The sequence below is a fragment of the Parasteatoda tepidariorum genome, chromosome 6 (assembly GCF_043381705.1).
Source record: "Parasteatoda tepidariorum isolate YZ-2023 chromosome 6, CAS_Ptep_4.0, whole genome shotgun sequence".
In the NCBI taxonomy this organism is placed as follows: Eukaryota; Metazoa; Arthropoda; class Arachnida; order Araneae; family Theridiidae; genus Parasteatoda; species Parasteatoda tepidariorum.
The window spans coordinates 1126998-1150516 of NC_092209.1; the positions used below are offsets into that span (position 1 = coordinate 1126998).

The following is a 23519-nucleotide window of genomic DNA, read 5'->3' on the forward strand; positions in this document are numbered from 1 at the left end:
GAGTGGCTGCCCTGTTGGTTTCCCGAATTCTGAAAAGTACATAGGGGTTTGAATTTTCTAGCTCTATCTCCAAAGTTAGTGTGATAAAAACACATGTTATTCTGTGGTTCACGGTAGTAATTTTGTCTAGAACGGGACCTAATATGATTTCTATTACCCCGATAGGTATTAGTTCGCTCACGTCCTTGTCTATTTTGCTGAGCTTCCTGAAAACTAGTTTTTAGTTCATTAATTTGTTTAGTAAGTTCAGAAATTTGATCATAAACTGTAGGATTAGCGCTAGTTACAACTGATTCAACAGAATTTATTTGAATAGGGCTAGCGAGTTCAATAATCTTATCAGCCATTGCAGCTAATTGAGTTAAATTTTCGTTTGAAGCAGCAAGAATAGCTTGTATATTTTGAGGCAATCTGGCTAACCACAGCGATTTAAGAATGTTTTCGCTAAGATGAGATTCTGCTAATTCTCGCATTCGAGCTAACAAATAGGAGGGACGTTGATCACCTAACTCTAGTCCTTGCAAAAGTGTTCTAATTTTAGAAGCTTCACTCTCTGAAAAAATACTAATTAAGCGATTTTTTAAAGCTGTATATTTGTTTGCAGCAGGTGGGTTTAAAACTAAATCCTGAACAGAGTTAAGTATATCAGATTCAATAGCCGCTACAACGTGATGAAATTTGGTAGCGTCGGTAGAAATTTGAGAAATTGAAAATTGCGATTCTAACTGTGCAAACCATAACACTGGATTGTTTTTCCAAAACGGAGGTGGTTTAATTGCTACGCGAGAAATTTGAGAAGGTTGAATGTTAACTAAAGCTCCTGCATTCACCACGTCTCCTGGCTGTTCGTTTTCCGCATTTTTTTCACAAAAAAAATCAAAACAATAAATAGAATGAAGGTAAAATATTTATAAATTAATTTTAAAGCATTCCCTACGCTATATATACACTAATCCAAGAGATAAAAAAGCGCGCACAGTACTACCACAGAATCAGACACAAACACGTGGGTATAACATATAAAATTTTGAACATAAAATATGAATAAAATAAACATATTGCTAATAGATTTAAATTCATTATATTGCTAGGAAAGTTCCGATTAAATAAAGAATCAACTTAAAGTTTAAGTCCGGGTCTACCAATTATAGCACGTGTGTGCTTTAAAGCTAAGAATAACATGCTATATATTTAAATTGCGTTATTAAAAATTAATTACAAAAATAAATGAAGAATAAAAAGTTTTAAGGAAAAATTTAATGTACAACAAAAAACATATAATGAAAACTTACATTGTAAAGAATTTACATAATTGTAAAAAAGATTTGAGGAACACGTCCTCTCTCCATGCGAGTCAGTTTGGAAGTGAGTATGAGGGGGGTTTTCAACCGGTTATGCCTGTTGGATTTACCTCACTTCAGTTCGTTTTGGAGTGGTCAGGAGGGTTGTCGAGGCACATACTTGGGGACTGGGTGTTTGCCGAGGCACACCGCACCTCTTTTATATTTGCCATTTTCATTAAGTTGACCTTTTATATAAAATATACACAAAAGTTGTTTTACACGTCTACATTGAACGTAAATGAACTTAGGAGTAAGAAATTTTGGATATGCATTAAGCAGGTCTTAATTGAATGTTTCATAGAAATTTACATCAATTTAAATCCAACCACTATTTACAAAAGGAAAAAAAAAGATCTTGTCGGAAAATTACTTTTTTCAAAGAAGTTCATCAAAGTTTCATGTTGAAAATTGTCATGGAGAAATCGAGTTTTTGGTAAAAATGAATGACAGCTACACGTTGACTCAGTAATTAAGTTTCCGAATAACGAAATAAACACAGCTTAAAGATCATTTGAAGAAGAACTCAAGAGTTGTAACTTGCCTACCAAATAAGTCAACCGTCGAATATTTTCTCATTCACGAGATTTTACATGATGAAGTTTATGTAGACACTAAAATGAAAGAAACACCTCTTGCCCATAGAAGTGTTTCCACTCAACAGGATGTCTTCCAAGACCATCTCGATATTGAGATCGCTAATCCACTGTCCAGGTGATGGTCTAATAAAATATTATGTTGGATGGCCGTTTAAAAGAATTGTGCGTAGAAATCTAATATGAAGCCCTGTGTTCACTTTTTAGGAAGTTGGTTCTCATTTGATTTCAGAGGTCTCATCCTATCAATGTTTTTCTGTATTGCAGAGATTTTTACCGAATCTAGGGATTGCTTAGTTAGATCATGTAAGAATTTAACAGACGTTTAGGACCACCGTAGCGGTTACTTTCAGTTTTCCCTTTACATGAGTTGGAACAAGTATTACTTCGATGTTCGCCCCCTCCCTATTTAATGGAAAGTCGATGAATGTTGCAGTTAGGGCGGGCACGATATTTATTAGAACCGTTTGCTCAGAAAACGGGCTTTCAAATCAGCCAACCAAGTGTGCTTTTTTGTTGTAAATCATATTTGTATTTACATTTATGTAAACTTCTGGGTCGTATTTAATACAAAATTGCTTAGTGAACACTTTCTTTTTAGATTTCTTGTTTCTATGTTCATTTATTTTTAAATTTGATACAGAAAACAGATTGTGCATCAACTTTTGGATGCAAGCGCAATTTTAAAAACTATGTTTTAAATTGTTTAGAATAAAAGATCTAAACGAAATGTAGTGGATGAAAATTTTTTTACTTAAGATTCAAATGCAAGTTTAAAATAAACAAGAATTTTTAACACCGAAAATAATAAAAAAATAAATTCGATTATAAAAAAATATATTAATAAAAAAATATATTCGATTCTATCCACTAATCACTTTCCAAAATAATATTAACTAAATATATCAATGACTAATTATCATAGCCACAAACAATTTTTACGCTCTTAAGGCCTCGATTGAAAGCAAAATATAAGAGGTGCCGAAAATGTTCATTTTTCTCATTCATTTTTAATGAAGGAACATAAATTAACTCGAACAAAAAGAAAGCTTCTGTAGAGCAGAAATGATCTGAAAAATATTATGCCATAAACGTTTAAGGACAGAAGAAATGTTAAAACTTATAAACAACTGTGAGAACTTACTCACCATTCCAATACTTTGACAATCACTTAAGTGGTCCCCATTTAATCCCCATTTTTAACATTTTTCCCCAATGAAAAAAACATGAGTTATATAATGATTTCATGGTTTTATTTCGCAACCTTTCAACTACATTTTAAATTTTTTATCCCAAAATAATTATAAATTAACAATATAAAAATGATGCCGAAGCTGATAGTGCACTGACGGACATCTCCATACTGCATAGTCTGAAGTAGAAGAGATCTAAACTAACTTTTCATGGTGAATAAAGCAATTTTTCGAACCCTTCGAAATCGAGACATAAATATTAAAACACACAATGTTGCTACAGCTGTGAAAAACGTTTTCTTAAACGACCCTAACAAGTGGGTGGCTTCGACCGAGCAACGAACCTCCAAGAATGATTTTTCCTCGTGAAATGGGATTTGAAAAATCATTATTTACATTTTGCATGTGAGCCGTGGTGGTGCATTGGACGGAGCGTCTGACCCAGGTTTGAATTCCAGCGACGGCTGCACCCCCCCTCTCACCGACCACATTGCTGGGAGTAAAATATGCTGAGTATTATATGCTGCTCATAGGTTAAAAACCTCTTGCAGTCGGGCTGGTCTTGAAAGGTTCAGGTGGTTTTCCTCTCCATGTAACGCAAATGTGGGTTGTTTCTATCAAAAAGTCCTCTTAGAAAGCATCTTGCACGATATGTGTATTTTTATTATTTTTAAAATGAAGTAGTATTTAAAATTATTGTAATTTAAATTTAAAAATTACCATACACATAAAAATAAGAGCCTCCGAAAACCCCCCAAAAAATCGACATGAGGAATCTTCTAAACAAATGGAATTATAACCAAAAAATGTGTGAATTTTTAATGTGTATTTACAATCTAAAAAATTGACAAAATACTTCATGACTGTTCATCCCCATTCGATGCTATTTATTGCGTGTCTTTCTGTAATTAATAAAAATCAACCATTTTGCAACTTTCTGCCATTCAAACGGCTTGTTTCATAAATTACTTCAAAAACAAAATTTACTATTTCGTATCTACCTCAAGTCATCACATCATAATTAAAACCAACTAAAGAATTTCAACCTTAGATAATGTAAAAACTTTATTTGCTTCTACATAAATTTATAAAGGTGGAAAGAAAGGCCTTGCTTAGAGTGATAAAAAAAGCGCCTATTCTCAAGACTCACCAGCCCTGTCTGAAAAAAACAGAACAGATTTCAAAGGGGGAAAAAAACCACAAAATTGGCAACGAAAGAACGGGAAATAAAATAAAGGTTAAAAATAAAACTTTTTTTTTTCACCTTTATTTTACTTTTCAACTTTACGTTACCTTTTTCAAATCTGTCATGTCTTCTTTATTCAACTCTTGTGAGTCGTGAGAATGAGCGTTTATTTTTTAGCTCTCGACTTTTTCCACTTTTCTTTTTTTAACATTACCCAATGTATTTTACGATTTCAACTTTGATTTCTTAAGATTATTCATTTCATATCTACTGCTGCTATCTGAGCAGAAAGATTCTTATTTCTTTTCTGTTAATAGGGATCAGCTACAGTGCCAGTCGAGTACACATTCTTCTATCCACTCCAGGTGAGACTCTTTATTTCGCAACTTTTTTTTTCAGGATAAAGACTACAAAAGTGACTTGAACACCTTTCAGTGTTTGCCTTGTCTTTAAACAAGATGATTGTACACATTTCACGTTATTATTTTAGATAAAAAAAATAATGCATGCAATTATGCTCATCTTTACCAACTGTATCTCATTTGCACTCTATATTTTCATTTTGTTTTGCTCTTTTAATCACGATTCTTCAAAATGTTACAAAGTATAGGCTAAGAGATGCTTAATTATCCATTTTTTTTTAAATAATCTCTAGTAGAGATTTAACGTGTCGAATGGATGGGATGAACAATAATGAAAAGGGGGTAATAGATCAAAATAAGTTTATGAAGCACTGTTTTTGAAAAAGAAAAACATTCTTTGTTGTCTTAATTGACTTTGAACAGCCGATGCATAGGTCTGACCTTATTTGTTTGTCATCGAAGGTATTTCTAAATGATTCGAGTCTTATTAAGGAGTGTATGAAATATCGCATTGAGATCATAGTTCTTGATGTCTATACATTAGGCATAGCTTCGTTCTCAATGATATTGAGTGAGTAAATATTATAGGTATTTTCTGTAAAATCTTTCTCATTCAACGCAATTTCTGTGCAATAACTATATTAAACATCAGAAAAAAGAGTATTCACAACTCAATGGTATTGATCTGCAATATGATTGAAGTATTTTAACACTAATTAAGTTCGTAAGCTTGAAAAAGCAAGAATCCCTAATATAACAGTACATGATCAAATGGTTTCACTACTTAAAACCTAAATGTTAAGACCTAAACGAATCATTTTTACTAAATCTAAATAGAAATTTTTTTCTTTCGTCTATCTTTTGTAAAATATAGGAGAACAATCTTACCGAAGAGTAGTTGATAAAATCCATTCCGTTAATACTACGTAAAATATACCAAAGCGTTTTTTTTAACAAATATCTCAATGGTAACAGCATTCCGTCAATATTACATAAAATTTACGTATACAACGTATTGACTTTATCAACTTTTCAAAAATGTACGCTTAATTTACGTGGGTTGTTCGCAGTCTCTGGCGACGTTAATGAGAGAAAACAAACGAAAAATTGCACTCCTTGCTGATTCATTGACTTTTGTATGTATGCATAGTTAATATTTTACGATTGTTTACTGACTCTACCTAATCCGCGAGGATTGCTACGCAATGCTTTGCTTGCTACTAAATTAAACCTATTCAAAATATGTTCCAGCGTAATATCTTAAGAATATAATTAAAATCTTTAAAACTAATTCCTCGTTAAAAAATTATTGTTTTAAGCCAGTTATAAGTTAATAAAATAAAAATGTTTTAAAATAAATAAAGGCCATACAAAAGAAAAACTTACACAAACAAGACAATATAATTATACTTTTAAATATCAGTTTTGCGAGTGTTGAGAAAAAAATATATTCTGCATCATGTTTGCTTGAATCTATAAATATATTCTGTAAGTTTATCTCGGAAATGCTTCCTTGTTGAAAATTAGACTTCATTTCTTATAACTCAATTTCCCTTCTTAATGGCTTACCCGCCTTCAACAAACCTTCGCAATTGGAAACAAAGGACGATCTTGAAAGAACTTTAGTGAATAATGAAGTCGCTCTCTTCATTTGGAAACCATGACAACCATTTTGGTGGACACACAAAGAGTTCCAAGTTTCTTGTCGAAGGTCAAGGTGGTTGGGGCGATGGCCGACTTCCTTCCTCGAACACACTCATTGACTGACCACTTAGATCGATTTCAGCAAAATTGGGTGACCTCCTGTTCTAAATAATTTCATTTACATAAAGTGCTTGTAATCGTGTTCGTGTACGCAACCTTTTCAAATATGTGCTCTCATTTTCTTTTTTTTTTTTTTTTTCCTCCCTGAGCCNCATTTTTTTTTTTTTTTTTTTGCTAAACTAAATACATTCAAGGTAATTTCAAGAATACCTTTACACTTATCTAAAATTATTGACCACTTCTGGTGAAATAATTCATTCTGCACTGTAGTCCCAATTTTCCATAACCTGGTGTCCGCGGTCTTCGGCAACTCTACCGATACGGAAAGTTCTCACTTTGGTATCGCTTAGTTTCGGTACAAAATTCCCGAAGTTACAGTTTATCGCTAATATATGCCATTTGGTATATGACTCTCGGAATGAAAATTTCCAGTTTCCTCCAGAAGTACGTTTCAAATTGAGTTAACCTATGATGGAAGGCGAAACGCTCGTTAACGAGTTAGTTTAAAAGCTTGCTTTATTAATTAATTTTGGTATTATGTTCTTGTTTTACCTTACCGATTTGTCACTTTCCGGAAGCAGTTGGAGTTTTGTCATTAATTGAAATGTTATTTAATTCATCTTACTTAAAATATTTTAGTACATTTTTTTTGCTTCTTTAAAATATCTACTTTAGCTTATTAATTTATTATAGTTAATTAAAAATATGGATTTGGAGTGTTAAACAGAAGGGGGGGGGGTCATCAACCATTAAAAATTAGTAAACCATAAAAGCGCTTTTAAAACCTCTTTAAAACATAATAATTAAAATTTATAAATGCTTTTAGCTTATAATTTTAAGTTCATACATTACATAAAAGAATTAGCAAATGGAAGTACATTTATAATTAACTATGTTAATCTACGTCACTTACAATTGGGAAATTTGTGATTACAGACTCCTCAAAATAGAAAACAGTAAAAATGATCAATTAGTTTCATAATTCTAGAATGGGGGAATAAATTTATGCTGTTTCTGCACATCTAAGTTCCCTAGTAATATTTCTTTTCAATGGTTACAACATAAATTATTAACATATTTTATTTACCGAAAGTTTGGACATTTTATTGATAATTTCACATTTTTCATATTCTACCTTATATCGAGAACCTATTAAGTGAATACGAACTTTCTGAACATAATTATAAAATTCGCTTATCCAAAGAAATTTCCATTCAAAAATAACTATTCATTACCATTTTTTCAAAATCATAGTTTTTTGAATGCTTAGATTATTTTAAACTATGTCATTTTAAGAGGAAAAATACCAAAATTTGGACAAAATGGGTCGAATAGTTTTTGAAAAATAGAATCTAAAAATGTGACTTTTATAACTCAGAAACTATTTAATTGATTTCGCTGAAATTTCGTAATTGATTACCTTAAATTATGTGGAATTTAAATTGCAATCACGAATATGTTGCGGAGAAGTCTGTCAAGCAGAGTACCCAGGACAATGACGGAAAAGCTTTGTTTTTATTATAGTAAGTTCTCACTTCGAGAATGGTTAATATCAGTTTATTCTTGCCCGTTGCACCGCAGAGAGTGACATGGGTGTTTACCCTCATATAACTCCGTGGAGGGTTTTTTTTGTTGATGGGACTAACTCGCAATTGCGTTACATGGAGAGGAAAGCCGTGAAAACCTCCCAAGATTAACCAGACGGCAAGGGGACTCTGACCCATGATTCGTCTACCACTGAGGATATTTTACATTACCACTGTGGTCGGTGCGATTAGGGTGTGAAATAGGTATCAACAGCCATTGCTGGGTTCGAATTGTCGGTTCACCTCATGGGAAGGCGAATGCTCTATCCCTTGAGCCACCACGACTCTAGATTAATGGTTTAATATAAACAGCTTTATATCGATCTCAAATCATTTGATTGATCATTTAAACTGATGGTTTCTAGTAATAGAAAACTTACGCACAAATGTTCTAACACATTTCTATAGGGACAATGTAGGTACTTGTGGTATTAAAGGGCAGATGATGGCAACTTATTTTTCATAATGTAAAGAGCGTCTAAAATTTGGATTAATAATGCGAGATTCTTTATATTTCGAACTGTATATTAGCCATTCAATGTCTTTCCTATTTATTTTTCCTATTCAATGCATTTTCTATTGATTGTATAAAGAAAGCATGTTTTTAACTTTATCTACATGAGAAGAAAAAGAGCGAAACTTTGCTCATCATACTCAGGCATATTGGAACAAATTTTGAGGGGAGTCATCACAAGTATTCAGAATTGTACAGCAACGCATGGTCGGAAAAGTCATGGAAAAATAGTATGGCAGTTACAAGAAACACAACAATGAGATCATCTAAAATATTTCATGGTGAAAGATATTACATGTGATGGGATGGATGATATGTCACAAAAGATGTTCAAAGTTTCCACTATTGCTAGCGAAGCATGCCTTACACCGTCGAGCCATGGTATAAGGGACTCGCTCAAATACACCTGGATTTTGCTGGATATCTGCAACTACACAGACGATTCTTGCAAACAGATCCATTTCGGTTGCGTGCACAGTTCTTTTCGGCTCTCTCCAGAGAAATAAATCCATACTGCTTACATCTGGAGAGCATAGTGGCTGGAGAACCGGTCCACAAATGCTTCTCTGAACATCACCTATAGGCGAACGAAGATATTTCCAACCATGAGTTGCTGTGCAAACCTGAATCCTTGTGATGGGGTCGTGTTCATTTCAGTCACATCGATAGGCCGTTTCATCGACGCCACTTCATCGACAGATCTTTTCGTCGACTAGGTCATTTTGACGATAGGCCATTTCGTCGACAGGGTTATAGCATCGGTAGGCCATTTCGTCAACTACGTCATTTTGTTGATAGGGTCATTTCATCGGCAGGGTCATTTCATCTACAATGTCATTTTGTCGACAAGGTCATTTCGTCGACAGGGTCAATTTGACACCAGGGTCATTTCGTAGGCAAAGTCTTACGTAACTTTGAAACGATTTTTATGATTTGTTTTATGTTATGTCATTTGCACTTTATCGTAAATTTGTATATTTGCGTTGAAATTTTTTAAACCTACCCTGAATCAAGATTTTTATAGTTGCCAGAAAAAAAGCTTTTTTTTAAAAATTTATTTATTTATTTTTTTTGAAAATTGACTTCTGTTTTTGGTTTGCATCACGTTGCGAAAACGAAATCTTTTTTACATTTGGTGTTCTAGATGTATTTTACACACTTTCAGTTGTTTTTTGCACATTTATTTTAAGATTAATTTTTAGTGCGCTATATTGCAGATTAGTGTTGCAAAATCAATTGCATTAACTAATGTGAATGATTTTTGATAAAAGAAGTGAATGAAGGGAGAAAATAGCACGGAAAAAAGGACAGTATATAATGATCAGTGAGATATTGAAACTTCTTCGTCGATAAATCACTTCATTGACTAGGTCATTTCGTTAACAGGCCATTTGGGAGGCAAAAAGTCTTTGTCGAGAAAGAGAAAAGTATACCTATATAATGTTCCAACTCAATAAATAGGTTGCAGTAATACAGTTAAAAATCTTGTCAAAAAAAAGCAACAAACTTTTACAATGATAACAATAGTAGTGATTACGAAGGATTTAATCAGAAAAAAAACCAAATCTTTTAGATAATTAGCTAGTAAAATTACTTCTCAATTATTTCTTCCCAGTCCTGTGTTTAAATATTTATTTTTTCAAGTAGAGTTTTTTTTTTCATATGCAAGTAATCATGCATTTTGTTACGGTTAACATATTAACAAAATTTTCTTAAATAAAACTTCAATAATTATATATTTAATCTTTTTTTTCTTTTTTTTTTCTTGAAAAATATCGATTTACAAGCGGAAAAAAACTAAGATAAATGAGAGGCTATTGAAGTTTGGGGAGCGAAATGAGGAAGGGGGAAACTTCCTAGGATTATAAAAATCTTGAAAAAAATGCATGTTGGGAAAAATAAGATGAAAATCCAAGTTTAAAACCATATTGGCAAATATTATTTATGATGAATTTTGTTATAACCCTCTTCCTCATGTCTAGGCTTTTGAGGAGGGAAGTTTCTGGTAATTCTGTAATTACTTTTGTGAAATTGAAATGGTATTTTATTTGAAACGTTTTAAAACAAAAAACGCGTTCTCGCATTTCCAATTTATTTTATTTTTGTATTTAATTATTTATTTATAGCACTTTAATGTTGAATAGTTTTATTTCATTCTATGTGCTCCCTAAGCATTTATAAATTATTTTGTCTAATAAAATAAAAACAACAATAATGTTGAAATGAAAAAAAAAGCTCAAAATGACTCCACAAATCCAGGGTATACGATGCAATCGAAATGAGCGTATAAAATTTTTTCTCTCCATGAGTTCCTATTCAGAGGAGGGGAGAAAACCTGTCTAATTGGTTCTTATGAAGAGAAAAATAGGAATCATTTAGAAAAATAAACGGAAATAACTACGATATAACAAATAAATTGACTTTTGAATTTAACATGTCATAGGGGAGAGTTGTTCATATGCATTTGTTTTTATTCTTATTATTGTTTAATTAAAAATAAGTTTTGCGAGCTTTATTTTTTACCTAAATATATTATTTTTATTTGGCAGAGAATACAAATTCATTTAAATTAATAAAACTTGCAATGAGAGTAATATATTTTAAGGGATATTTCCTTTTCAAAAGTGTTATCGAAAATAGAAATGTTTTTAAAAACCATATTTGATAAGTGTATTAAAAAAGAGAAATAAATATTAATTTTTGTCACCAAAACGAAAAATGTTGATAGAAGCTCACTGTGAAATTTTATCCTTGCTGTTTTTGTTATGTGTGAAAAGTTTTATAAATTTATTCTCTCATTTTTAGTTTACTGAACAAACTTGGTTTTTTAAATGTATATACTTACTTTTTTATATTTTCATGTCTTCAACATTTTAGTTTTGTGTCTCCTGGCTTTGCTCAGGCTGGAAAATAATCAAAAATTTGATTGATAATAAATTCTGCTTACAGAGGTCAGAAAGCGTTTGAAAATTGTCATCTTGTACAGAACACCAGTTAAAATTTGAGCATTTAAACTACTCCAGAATTGATCGAAAATTTAATTGCAAGAATTTTCTCTTCTTTTTTGTTGAGTAACAGTTACTTATTCTTATGTTTAAATTCCAGGTTTAATTTTCTGTTAAATAAGATGTGTCGAATAAAAATTCCGCAAATGAAAAGGAATTAATTCATTGTTTATCTATAATTATTATTTTTAAAGTTCACGATCCATAGAAAAAAAACTTTTCTGAAGAACAAGTACAAACTTGCAACGTTATAATAATTTTATGGCCGTGTCTCGCATTATTTTTTGTCTGGTTATCCGCAATTTAAATATCGTTCCAATCTGCAACTTCCGCCTCGGTAATTACCTAAACATCGTTCCTATAGTTCTTAAAAAACTCTAATAGTGGTAAAAAAACTAAGACAAGGTTTGAATAAGAATTTTGTATTTTGTCTTGTAATACATATAAAAATGTGACACAGTGTTTCCTTCCACCCAAAACTGAAAATTTTTGATTGATAAAATATCAGACATATTGTATTTGTCAACTCTAACCCCATGTAAACATTCCCTTACAGGTTTCGAAACTGCATTTCTTCTAAATTTACTCGCAAAATACCATGTGAATCAGTTTACTTATGCATAGATAATTGTGTAAGACCTATGATTATTTTCATTGCTGTGGTCCCTGGTTTTACTAAAGTGTCATTAAAAAATGTTGAAAATTTTGACAACGAAGAATTAATAAAATAGTATTTGTACTGTCTGTAATACATTTTTATTACTCTTAATTCTCACGATATCATATTTTATTAATTTGTTTTGATATTAAAAATAATTTGATTGTTAACGTCACATTTTAGCCACAATAGGCAGTTGACAACGGTCAGTATATCATGCTTTCTAATGATCTGGAGACAATCCTTACCTATCCTTTGTTACTCTATTACAATTTAGAAATAGAAAAGTAGATTTTGATGCATTAACTGTTCTCGGTTAAACGCTTCTCAACTAATTATCAATTTATTTGAAGAACGAAAATAGAATATAATTTTCAGTTCCAAAATCAAATCATTGTTCTTTAATTTCAGATTCAATATTTTACCGACTCATTTTGTCCCCTGTTCTTTTCACCTTCATTCACTTGCTACACCAAGAATCATTTTCAGTAGTTACAGCAATTGCGATACCAATCCATAATAATGCACTCACTTTAAAAATGAAACAATTTATCTGAGAAATACTTGAAATAGAACACACACACACACAAAAATTACGTTTTTTTTACTGGATGTACAGCGAAAGAGAAGACGATATCAATTTTTAGGAATATGCAGCAAAATAGTAAAATAATAGTAAATAATTGCAATATAGTAAAAAAAATTTGCTTTAATATGAAATTATATAATAGTATTTGTCTAATTAATAATAAAAATATTTAGCTTAAAAATACACTAAATTATGACATAAAATCAAGCGATCCTTAAAAAGAATTTCAAAATTAAGCAAGATCCTGTCAACGAAATGATTATATCGTCGAAATGACTATGTCTACGAAACAAAAAGAACAATGAAAAACGAAAAAATGAAAATTATGATAAAATACGACCAATGAAGCAGACGTCTTCAGGGGGTATCAGCTCCGGAAGCCATAAATGCAAAACGTTTTCTATCGCAAGAGCACGATAAATGTCTAAATTGCTCTCTCTGTGGCCCAAAGGCTTTGCCAAAGTTCAAGAAAAGAAAATACAATAAAAAATAAAAAATGCATTAAGCAAATACAAAAGTATAAAATCAAGATTAATGCATCAGAATAAAGCGCTCAAAAACTTACTTGAAAACAAATCCTATAACCAAATTACACTACTGACTACCAAGCAACAACTAAATTGAAATAAACGAAAAAACAACGCCCCCTAATTTGATGCGCAGAAGGAGGAAAAAAGAAAAGAAAAAAGAGCAAAAAAGTAGTGACATCATTAATAGAAATGCTTAACCGGGGCAACTCGATCAAGACTTGATCATGCCCTACTAAAAGAAAAAATGAAACTAATAATTCTTAATCATTTTCTTAGTTTAAAAATCAATATTACAAAAATTAAAAAAAAACCATTATTTTCCAAATTTTTCAAAAAATTACTTGCTGCCTATTAAAAACTCTCAACATTATTACAAATTTTATAAATTCTAGACAATTGAGAAAAAACTTAATTTTTGAAAATTTTACTGCACAAATCAGTATCAAAATTACAGAAAAAAATAACTTCAAATTTAAAAGCCTTTCTTTTATCATAAACACCAATTTTAATTTGTTTATCAACAATATAAATTTTAAAATCGAAAAGTCAACATTTAAGCAACTTTCATTAGTCTTCTTCAAAACCAAATCTTTAGGATATATATTGAACATAAAATCATAATTATCTCAATTAAATAAAACTAGTAGGCTGCGCCCCCTTCTCGCTAACGCTCGTCAACCCCCGAAAATTGCTACGCAATCTTATATGGTTTGCTTCGCTCGCTACTAACTTAGGTACATTGCAAATGCACAAAATTCTAAGAATTCAAAACAATCATTCAAACCCATATAACAACTTTTTTTTTAAAAAAAATTATATCTTTTTAGTAATTACTAAGTCATTAAAATAAATTTGAATTCAAATAAATGACATGTAATTCGTTAAACCTATTAGAAATGTGCTATAGTATAAAATCTTAAGGTAAAATTTCTAAAACTGATATCTCTTTAAAAAGGTTAAAATTTCGGTCATAATTAAGTCTATTAAAAATTGAAATAAGTGAATTGCAATGGAAAAACCTGTATAAACAAATAAATTCTAGTAAAACATATGAATTCGTGATATAAATCAAGAATCGTCAAATAAATTCGTAATATATAAATTCGTGAAAAAAAGCGCTTTCGACAAAATACTAAAATAGAGATCTATCGACAAAGACTACTCACTTTTGCCTAGCTTATGCTCTCTCTGGTTATTTCAGTTTCCATTTTTAAAAGCGCTATATGTTGAGCCATCTCAGCTAGATTTGGCATGTGACATTTTTAACTGGAATCATTGGTCGATTTTCTAGCGTTGCCATTCGGGGAGTTGTAATGAGGCTTTTTTACGTCGCTGTGTATGAGAAATATATATATATATATATATATTAAATCATCAATATATCTAAAAGCATTAAAATAATTAAACTCACTAAATTTAGCTTCAAAAAAATGAAAAAAATTATTAGCAAAAGCACCAGAAAAAGAATTACCTTGTGGAATCCTTATATTTTGTTTATTAAAATCAAGGTCATTAAAAAGTACATTTTCAAGGTGATTAAACCAACAAACATCCATCCAATAAGATTTATCGATATTTTCGTTAAATAAATATTTATCAAAAATGCTACTACAAATTTCAATTATTTGTGCATGTGGTATACTGTTGTACAGATTTTCAAAGTCAAAAGCATTAAGATAAGGAACTACATTATTATTAATAAAATTCAAAACATAAACGTTACTATCAATAACAATATTTTTCTCATCTTTAATCTTAAGCAAAATTATTTTAAGAAAATTAAAAAAATTTATACTAATACTAAAATTTTAACAATTTGTACTCACGCGATAAATGTAAATTTTACTGGATTTTTATGAAATTTAACTATAGGAAATAAATATTTTTCCCCTTTTTTTCTTCCTTCTGCGCATCAAATTAGGGGGCGTTGTTTTTTCGTTTATTTCAATTTAGTTGTTGCTTGGTAGTCAGTAGTGCAATTTGGTTATAGGATTTGTTTTCAAGTAAGTTTTTGAGCTTTTTATTTTTATGTATTAGACTTGATTTAACACTTTTGTATTTGCTTAATGTATTTTATATTTTGCATTGTATTTTCTCTTCCTGGACTTTGGCGAAACCTTTGGGGTACAGAGCGAGAAATTTAGACATTTGTCGTGCTCTCTCGATGGAAAAGGTTTTGCATTTATGGCTTCCGGAACCCTGAAGACGTCAGCTTCGGTTGTCGTATTTTTTCCTAATTTTCATTGTTTTATTTTTCATTGTTCTTTTTGCTTCAATTCCTTTTGGAATTATAGCTGCATAGCGCGTTTTTCCACTGGAAGTATAGTTTTTAATTGCTTTAATTATTTTGAATTTTTTTCTTATTATGTCTACGAAATGACTTTGTTAATAAAACGAGCTGGTCGACGAAACGATCCTGTCGACGAAATGATCATGTCGACGAAATGTCCCAGCCGATGAAATGTACCGGTCGATGAAATGACCCTGTCGTCTAGGAAATGGCCTGTCGACGAAATGACCTAGTTCATGTAATGGTCTGTCGATGAGGTGGTGTCGATGAAATGACTTGTCGATAAAGTGATTGTTGATGAAATGAACCAGACCCCTTGTGATGCCCCTTAAGATTTTTCTGAATAATCTTGGGACACCCTGTATATACAAAAAGTAAAAGAGGAACAAAACGACCCAAACATTTAAATAAGATGAAAAAGGAATGAAGTTTGCAGAATACATTGGTTTTGCTCATCTCATTCAAAAATAAAAAATAAGGAGACACAATTATCCACATTGACTCTAAAAGTTATTGTCATTAAGAAATGTAGCATTTACCAGCTGCTGCATACTGGGAAATTTAAAAATTAGGTTATAAATACAAGTGTCATTCTTTTTTTCGAAAGAAGTAAAAACGCCACTTTTTCTTTGGTCACAACATGCATTTACTTTCAACTAAATCTGTATTTTCATAAAGTAGTATTTTATTAGCAGTTAATAAAGTATAATTTTAATAAAGTAACGTCATTCAAGGTTAGTTTATTCTTTCTGAAATGGAGTTAGTGATCAAATTAAGAATTCTTACCACCAGTTTTTAGATTTGTCCAGATAAGTAGCAGTCATACATATTTAGAATGGTTTATGTGTCGTTCAAGATCATTGTAAATCAAGTTTACGAGCCCATTATTGGCCGGTCACAAAAAGCTGTTAATATTATCTAATTAGGGGTAGTAGAGGTAGGAGTATATTTGTTTTCAGCAAAAGGAATTTGTTTTCTGTTACCCAGTACTACTTTAGCTTCTAGAAAAAAAAATGTATATTTAATTGAGATTCAATTATAAGGATATACTAGATGTTCTCTAACGCTTACCAACCTCGATTATTGCTACGCAAAATTTGCTGTTTTTTGGCATAAAACAGTTGTAATTATTCAACTAAAAATTATGTACTAAAAAGAACACTTGTCCGCCATTTTCCATGTCAAAATATTAAGATCTATTAGTGAACCTAAATCATTTTTCTAAGTAATCATTTTTTGAAGCAACATTTAAAATTAAATGTATAGTGTTATAGCACATTTGGTGAGTTTACAACTGTAATCTAATATTTTTGCTTACCAAGCAAACGGATGTATATTTTAAATACAATTTTTGCATTCATCACTTTGTGCACGAAACTGAAAGTTTAAGTTCTAAATCATTTAATGAATCCCTTTAACCGTCATTCATAATAGTATATTAATGTAATTTGTGCCAACATAATAATTGTAAAACGGTTAATAAGATCAGAGACGAGATTTAAATATTTTTATCCTAAAATGTAGCGTAGAGTCGCGTTATTCTAACAGTACCAATAATAAAAACAATCCTCCTAAACTACTAATTTAGAAAACAAACAAAATCAAAAACGCAATAATAACAGTGCAGGTATTAAATTAGGGATGCAAAAATATTTACTGGAAAACAATACTTTTATGACTTATATCAATTTTATGTTAATGACAACCAAAGCAGTATAAAAATTAATGTAGGAAAACTGGATCTTCCGGGTAATAAAAATGCACCGACAATAATGAAATATTGTGACACCATCATTAGACTTTTATATATAGTAAGATTATGGTAGATAAAGCTATCTAGTCTTCCGCTTAATATATATCCTAATAATAAAGTCTTCTGAACATATGTTTTAAAAGAATGCTAGACACAAATGAGTTAAAGGATAGAATTAAATGCGCAAAATTTTCTGCCATTTTATGCAAACAACAATTTCCCGTTGAAACGTGAGCTTATATGACATTTAAACGATGGGTGAATTAATTTGAAAATAAGTCACTCATCGAAAGTATTTAAACTACCTGATTCTGAAAATTTTATTTTTGTCTTACATTATTTTCATTTAAGAATAAGGTAGATTGAAAATCGAAAGATATTCCGTGAGCACTGTTTGGTCTCGTCGGTTGTTAAAACAAGAAGGAACAAAAGAAGATGTTCTTTGCCCAGAGATCGCTCAAGTATAAATAGTAGGTCAAGTGTGTTTTGATCTTGACGTCGATAAATCAATTATTTTGTAGAATTATTCCGATACACTCTTATCGATATTTTCTGTAACAGAATCGATATGAAATTCATTCCCCGATGATTGTCTGATGGCGGTCTTGTTTTTATACAAATCTTGGATAACACTGAAATCAGTAAATAGTATCGGTATTGCATAGGTCATAATATTAAGTGATTGGATTTTCGGGTTCGATGATGCGATCGTCGTGGTTTGAGGCTATTTATTTCAATGCATATGAGAGTGGTTTTGATTTCATCGAGAAAACATCAACACTCAACTTTTATCGTATTCTACAGTTTATATAATATTTTACTTTGGATTTTGATTTGTTTACAGGAGTTACTGACAACATTTAAGTATGAATATTTCCATTAAACATTAAATAAAAAAATTTATTTCGTTACACGTTAAAAGTCGCAAAAGTCATGTTTTACTTGAAACAAATTTAAATACTCAGATCAAGTTTGCCTTTTTGAACTTAGGTTTTAGAATTTTTATATGTATAAAAAATTCTTTTGACTAATAATAGACATAGGAGCGAATCGTATCTAGAAGTACATTTTTGGAAATGAACTAACATTAATTCTCTCACATAAAAAAACGTTTCGGAAGCTATTTAGTTACCATTATAGTTCAAACATTTGTGATAGAGGAAAACAGACCTGCAAAGAAAGATGAGGTAGCCTTTTTTGCCTCCTTGTCGCTGTCAAGTTCAAAAATAAGTGATAGTCTAAAGGGATGAGGTCGGGACTGTATGACGGGTTATTAAACTTCTCCAAACAGAATTATTGAATAAGGTAACATCAGCAGAATAGTGACCTGCTCTGTTGTGAAGCAACACAATTTTTTCACTGAACACCCCACACCTTTTGTTTTAGAATTACATGCCGCAGTTTTCACGATATGTTTCAGTACCATATTCATGAACCACATGTAAAGAACGTATTTCACAGATGGCGAGATCGTCTATTGCCATATGTATATTGAACACTCACTAACGCAACAGACAATCCACCAGAAACACTAGTGCGACACTTTCACTAAGGTGGCTGTAGAGCGAAATGGTGGATTCTTTTCAAGCATGCCTATGTGTATGTAGAAGATTGAATTTAACAACAAAAAGAAAGAAACTATGAAATGGGAAATTTGAAGAAGAAAACGTGAAATAAGAAAAATAAAACTTGAAGAAGAAGAAAAAAAAAAGCTTCAAATTGAAGAAACTGAACAGAAGCGAGAATGGGATAAGTGGAATGATTTTGTGGATCACATGTATAAGATTAACTTTGATGATGATGTTGTAGCACATATTATTTTATGTGTAGGAATTTTGAAAAGTTGGACAGTTGGAAAAGTTGGACCCTATAAATTAGATCAGAAATGTTAATCTGCACAATTTCTTCAATCGTATTAAAAAGATCACATTAGAAAATATTGTCATCAGTTATTTAGTTGAAAAAATATACCAAATGGTAAAGTGGTAAAATTAGTTACTAGAATTAAAGTAGCAATGAACCAGAAAGATTCTTTTGCTGAAGTATTAGAGCAACCCAGATCATCAACTGTATTAATTGAAGTGATGATGAAAAATATGTAAACCCTCCGGCCATTAGTGCCATTACGCAAACTGAACTAAGTCAAGAAATACCTATCGATATTGTTTTATTAATGGCTGAAAACATGCTGGCAACAGCCTAACATACAAACAGGAGGACTGGTGCAAAGGTGAAAACCTTTTCTGAACTTGGCGAGAAAAGAATAGAGATAGTCTCAGAAGACAGAGAAATAAGCGACAATTTAAAGGATATTGTCCACTCGGCAAACTGAAAGAATAATTACTCTCAGTAGGTCTGGTGGCCGTGCAGTAAAAGAGGTAACTACTTCAATAAAAAATACCTCAACATCTCATCGGCTGCACAAACTGGTGCACCTGTTGCAGATTTTAAATCTCGTAGAGAAAGATGCAAATGGAAAGAAAGCTTTTCTTTATCAGACTCTCGTTTTAAAGGCGTCTTAGAATCTCCTGCCACATGAGCCAAATCAATACAGGGCGCATTAATTATAAAGAATATTATGGGGGAAAAGAAACCTCAACACGAAAGTAAGGCGAAAATATTGAGAGTAGAGAAAGTTGAAGAGACTTATTCTGATGAAATGTCGAAACCTCGTGGAAAGGGTAAACAAGCTAAAGTATCACAAAAACTTCAGGAATCACAAAAAACCCCGGAAGGGGAACTCGTGGCCATTGTGGCCAGCCTAGCCAGGGTAAAAACACTTGAATTACCTACTTTCATGGAGCCCAAAATCATTGAAACTAAGCCGGTTAAACTTGAGGTAAAAAGAATCAAATCCGACTCGTATTTGTCGTGAAAAAGAATCGAAAATTGAGGTTGCTGATGTTGTTAAACCAAAACAATCAATGATAGGAAGAAACACCTAACAAATAAGGAAGAAACACCTAAGATCCTTTAGAAGCATTCAAGCAAAACATACACAGAAAAAGACAATATCGAAGAAATTAGATACTGAAGAAGAAATTGATGATTTCTTTTACGTTTTTGAGTTTAAAAGAAATCATTCCCGAAGAAACATAGGAAGGAAGAGAAAAATGAAACAACAGAAGAAGAAACAAACGAACCAGTAGAAGAACAAAAACAGAAAAGTGAACTAAAAAATCTATGTAAAGTTTTTTTATTTTTTATTCAAGAACAAAATGATTCCTCGTGCACCACTGGAAAGTACAACACGAGGCTCACAGACGTAAGTATGGTAGCAAACAATGTAAGATTTTTAAACAGAAATACATACTAAAAGGACATGTAAAATTTAGAAAAGAAAAATAATAATAACAGGAAAAATAATTAAAAAAATAAATAAATGAAATAAAAATAAAAAACATTTGCAAAAAAGATGAGAAAAGAGAAAAATTAAAATAGTACACAAAACAAAGTGATTTATAAAATTGCATTAAAAACTGAATCAAGAAAAGTTTGAAGATGGTTTTGCTTCCCACAAAAGTGCGAAGAGGGGGAGGAAAGGTAATATTGAGCGAATTTAAAGCAATTATTAAGTTTTTTCTATTTTTCTCAAAATGTGAGCATTTTACAATAAAATGCTCAACATCTTGTGTTCCTCCAATATTGCAATCACACAGATCACTGGAAGTTAAGGCAAATCTTTTCAAATATGCCTTGAAGTTGCCGTATCCAATGAGAAATTGTGTCACATGAAAGTTGCAGAAAAATTTTGGTTTTTAAGTCTTTGATTAACAGATGAAAAGAAGAGTTTAGTCTGTGTGAAAGTTTAGAGCACTAAACTAATTGAAAAGATTGGTTATCAGAATGAGAATTCGAGACAATTAAGGAAAAGAAGTAATGAGTGAAAAATTATAGAAAAATGCCAGTTACCATATATTTGACGGTCGTTTTAAAATAAATAATGGTTTAAGAAAAAGCTTGTTATCACCAAACAGTAGAAAAACAATTTAATTTAAAACAACTGTTATTAAATTAAGAACTTCTTAAGAATTAAAGTGCAAAATAGTTATTTGTAACATGGTTTTAAAAGCTATTTTATTTTAGTAGATTTTCATTTAAATATTTTTTTTTTGTCTTTTCTTCTCTTAGTCATTTTCGAGATTGTTTAGTTTAAACATAAATAAGTTGTGTTGTGATGTTCACGTCTCTCCAAGGTCTACCAAAGGTTTTAAAATGGTAACAAAATGTATACTATAAAATAAATTCCTTGTTTTTTCTTCTTTTTTTAATTGATTATTTAATTTTGCTTGAACACCACAAAGATTCGGAAACTTATTGCACCTTTTTGATACATGTGTAGTAAGTTAAAATCCGAACTGAAACCTTTAGAAATACGAACTGAAACTTTTAGATATACGAACTGAAACTTTAACGCATCCATTGGATAACCTCCCCCAAATACTTCTATATGAATTGGCTTCAAGTACGAGATCTGGATGCAAGATGTTATGTTTGTCTGTTTGTTAATTGTATGCCATTGTTGATGTTATTTAGATAAATAAAATATGTTATTAAATAGTGATGGTATTATCCTGGACCTTCTTTCTAAACAGTGACATTTAATGGCATCCCTGCCGGGATGATACATTACGAATTAATGTAGAAACGAAAGCACTTCGTACGACGCCGGCAAAACAACTACGCATTGAGTTAAGCTAAGATGAAGGCTTCTATACCGGCACGTACAGCATTACGAACATCTTTTACGAAAACTGCAAATAAGTTGGAAGCTCTCATAGCAGACACACATCCAGATTTTTTAGAAATAGAAATTTATTTGGAACGGATTAAGGAAAAAAATCAACCATTACGACAATCACAAGACGTACATTTGAAACTTATGCAGAGTCCGAATTGCAGCCCAGAGTATTATACTACGGAATTCGAATCTTCTGAGGATTATTATGAAAAGTTTTCAGCTCTAAAAGTTAAAACAAATTAGGGATAGCGGCCAAGGACAAAATAGTAAACAATGCCGTTAATAACTTTTCCGAAGGGAGTGCCACTACGAACAGCTATAAGTTACCAGAATTGGAATTAATTAAGTTAGACGGAGATCCAAGGAATTGGCAATCTGTCTGGAATCAGTTTGAAAAAATTCGCGTAGACGAGAGAATGGATGATGGAGACAAATTCTCCTATTTACTGCAAGCCACTACGCCGTGTTCAAAACCGAGAAGAATATTAGAAACGTTCCCCCTTACAGCCGAACAATATAAACAAGCCGTGGAATTTTTAAAGGAGAGGTTTGGCAACGAAAGTGTATTAATCCAGATTTATATCAAAGACTTATTGAAGTTGCTCACTGCTGATAAAACAAAAACTGACTTATCTGTCCTATACGATGAACTACAAGGAAAATTAAGAGCGCAAGATAAGTATTCAGATTTTTTGTATCCGTTAGTTGAATCAGCAATACCACCGGATTTATTAATAGTTTACGAACGGCAGAAAAATCAGTTTGAAAAAAAGGTTAAGTCTGATTTAGACTTAATAATAGATTTCTTAAGAATTGAAGTAGAAACTGAAATCAAAACTTAAACTGGCAAAAGAATTTTCATCTGACAAATACGTGCCTAAGAGTAATAATTTTGATAAGTATAAAAATTATTCAGTTCCTACCTCGCATGAATTATTTACTGCAAATAGTAAATTTAAGAATATTGAACATAAGTCTAAGAGAGTAGATTATTACGTATGTATTTTTTCTGATAAGTTGCATGCATCAGAGAGTTGTAAAGAAACAGCTTCTATGTCCTTAGAAAATAAGAAAGATATAATTACGAAAACTAATGCTTGTTTTGTTTGTTTAAAAAAAGGACATAGACAATTGTAGGTCGAAACATGTTAAATGTTCTATTTGTAAAAATAGACATTTTGAAATATTATGTCCAGATAATCGAAATAATAAGGCAGAACATGTTTCCCCGGAAGAAAACAACGAAAATAGAACAAATACGTTAAGTAATCAAATCGAACTCTCGGGTGTATTGCTCCAAACTTTGGTCGTAAAAATATGTAATGGTAAGAATTATAAGTTAATAAGAGCAATTGTAGACCAAAGTTCACATCGTAGTTATTTATGCAAGGATTTCGCTAATTATATGAACT

At 31.3% G+C, this 23519-nt stretch overlaps 2 protein-coding genes across 3 annotated transcripts in view; one reads left to right on the plus strand and one right to left on the minus strand.

The window, feature by feature from the left end:
- LOC122270319 (uncharacterized) overlaps positions 1–860 on the minus strand; it is a gene marked incomplete at its 5' end in the record, with an annotated part of 2250 nt that extends 1390 nt beyond the window's left edge. The window contains one exon of the mRNA XM_071182317.1: positions 41–860. Coding sequence (XP_071038418.1) covers positions 41–860 — 820 coding nt within the window. The remainder of the gene's footprint in view (positions 1–40) is intronic.
- LOC107437036 (uncharacterized) overlaps positions 1–23519 on the plus strand; it is a 325463-nt gene that overhangs the window by 209058 nt on the left and 92886 nt on the right. For both annotated transcript variants that reach the window (XM_071181567.1, XM_071181568.1), the window contains one exon: positions 4633–4680. In XM_071181567.1, coding sequence (XP_071037668.1) covers positions 4633–4680 — 48 coding nt within the window. The remainder of the gene's footprint in view (positions 1–4632; positions 4681–23519) is intronic.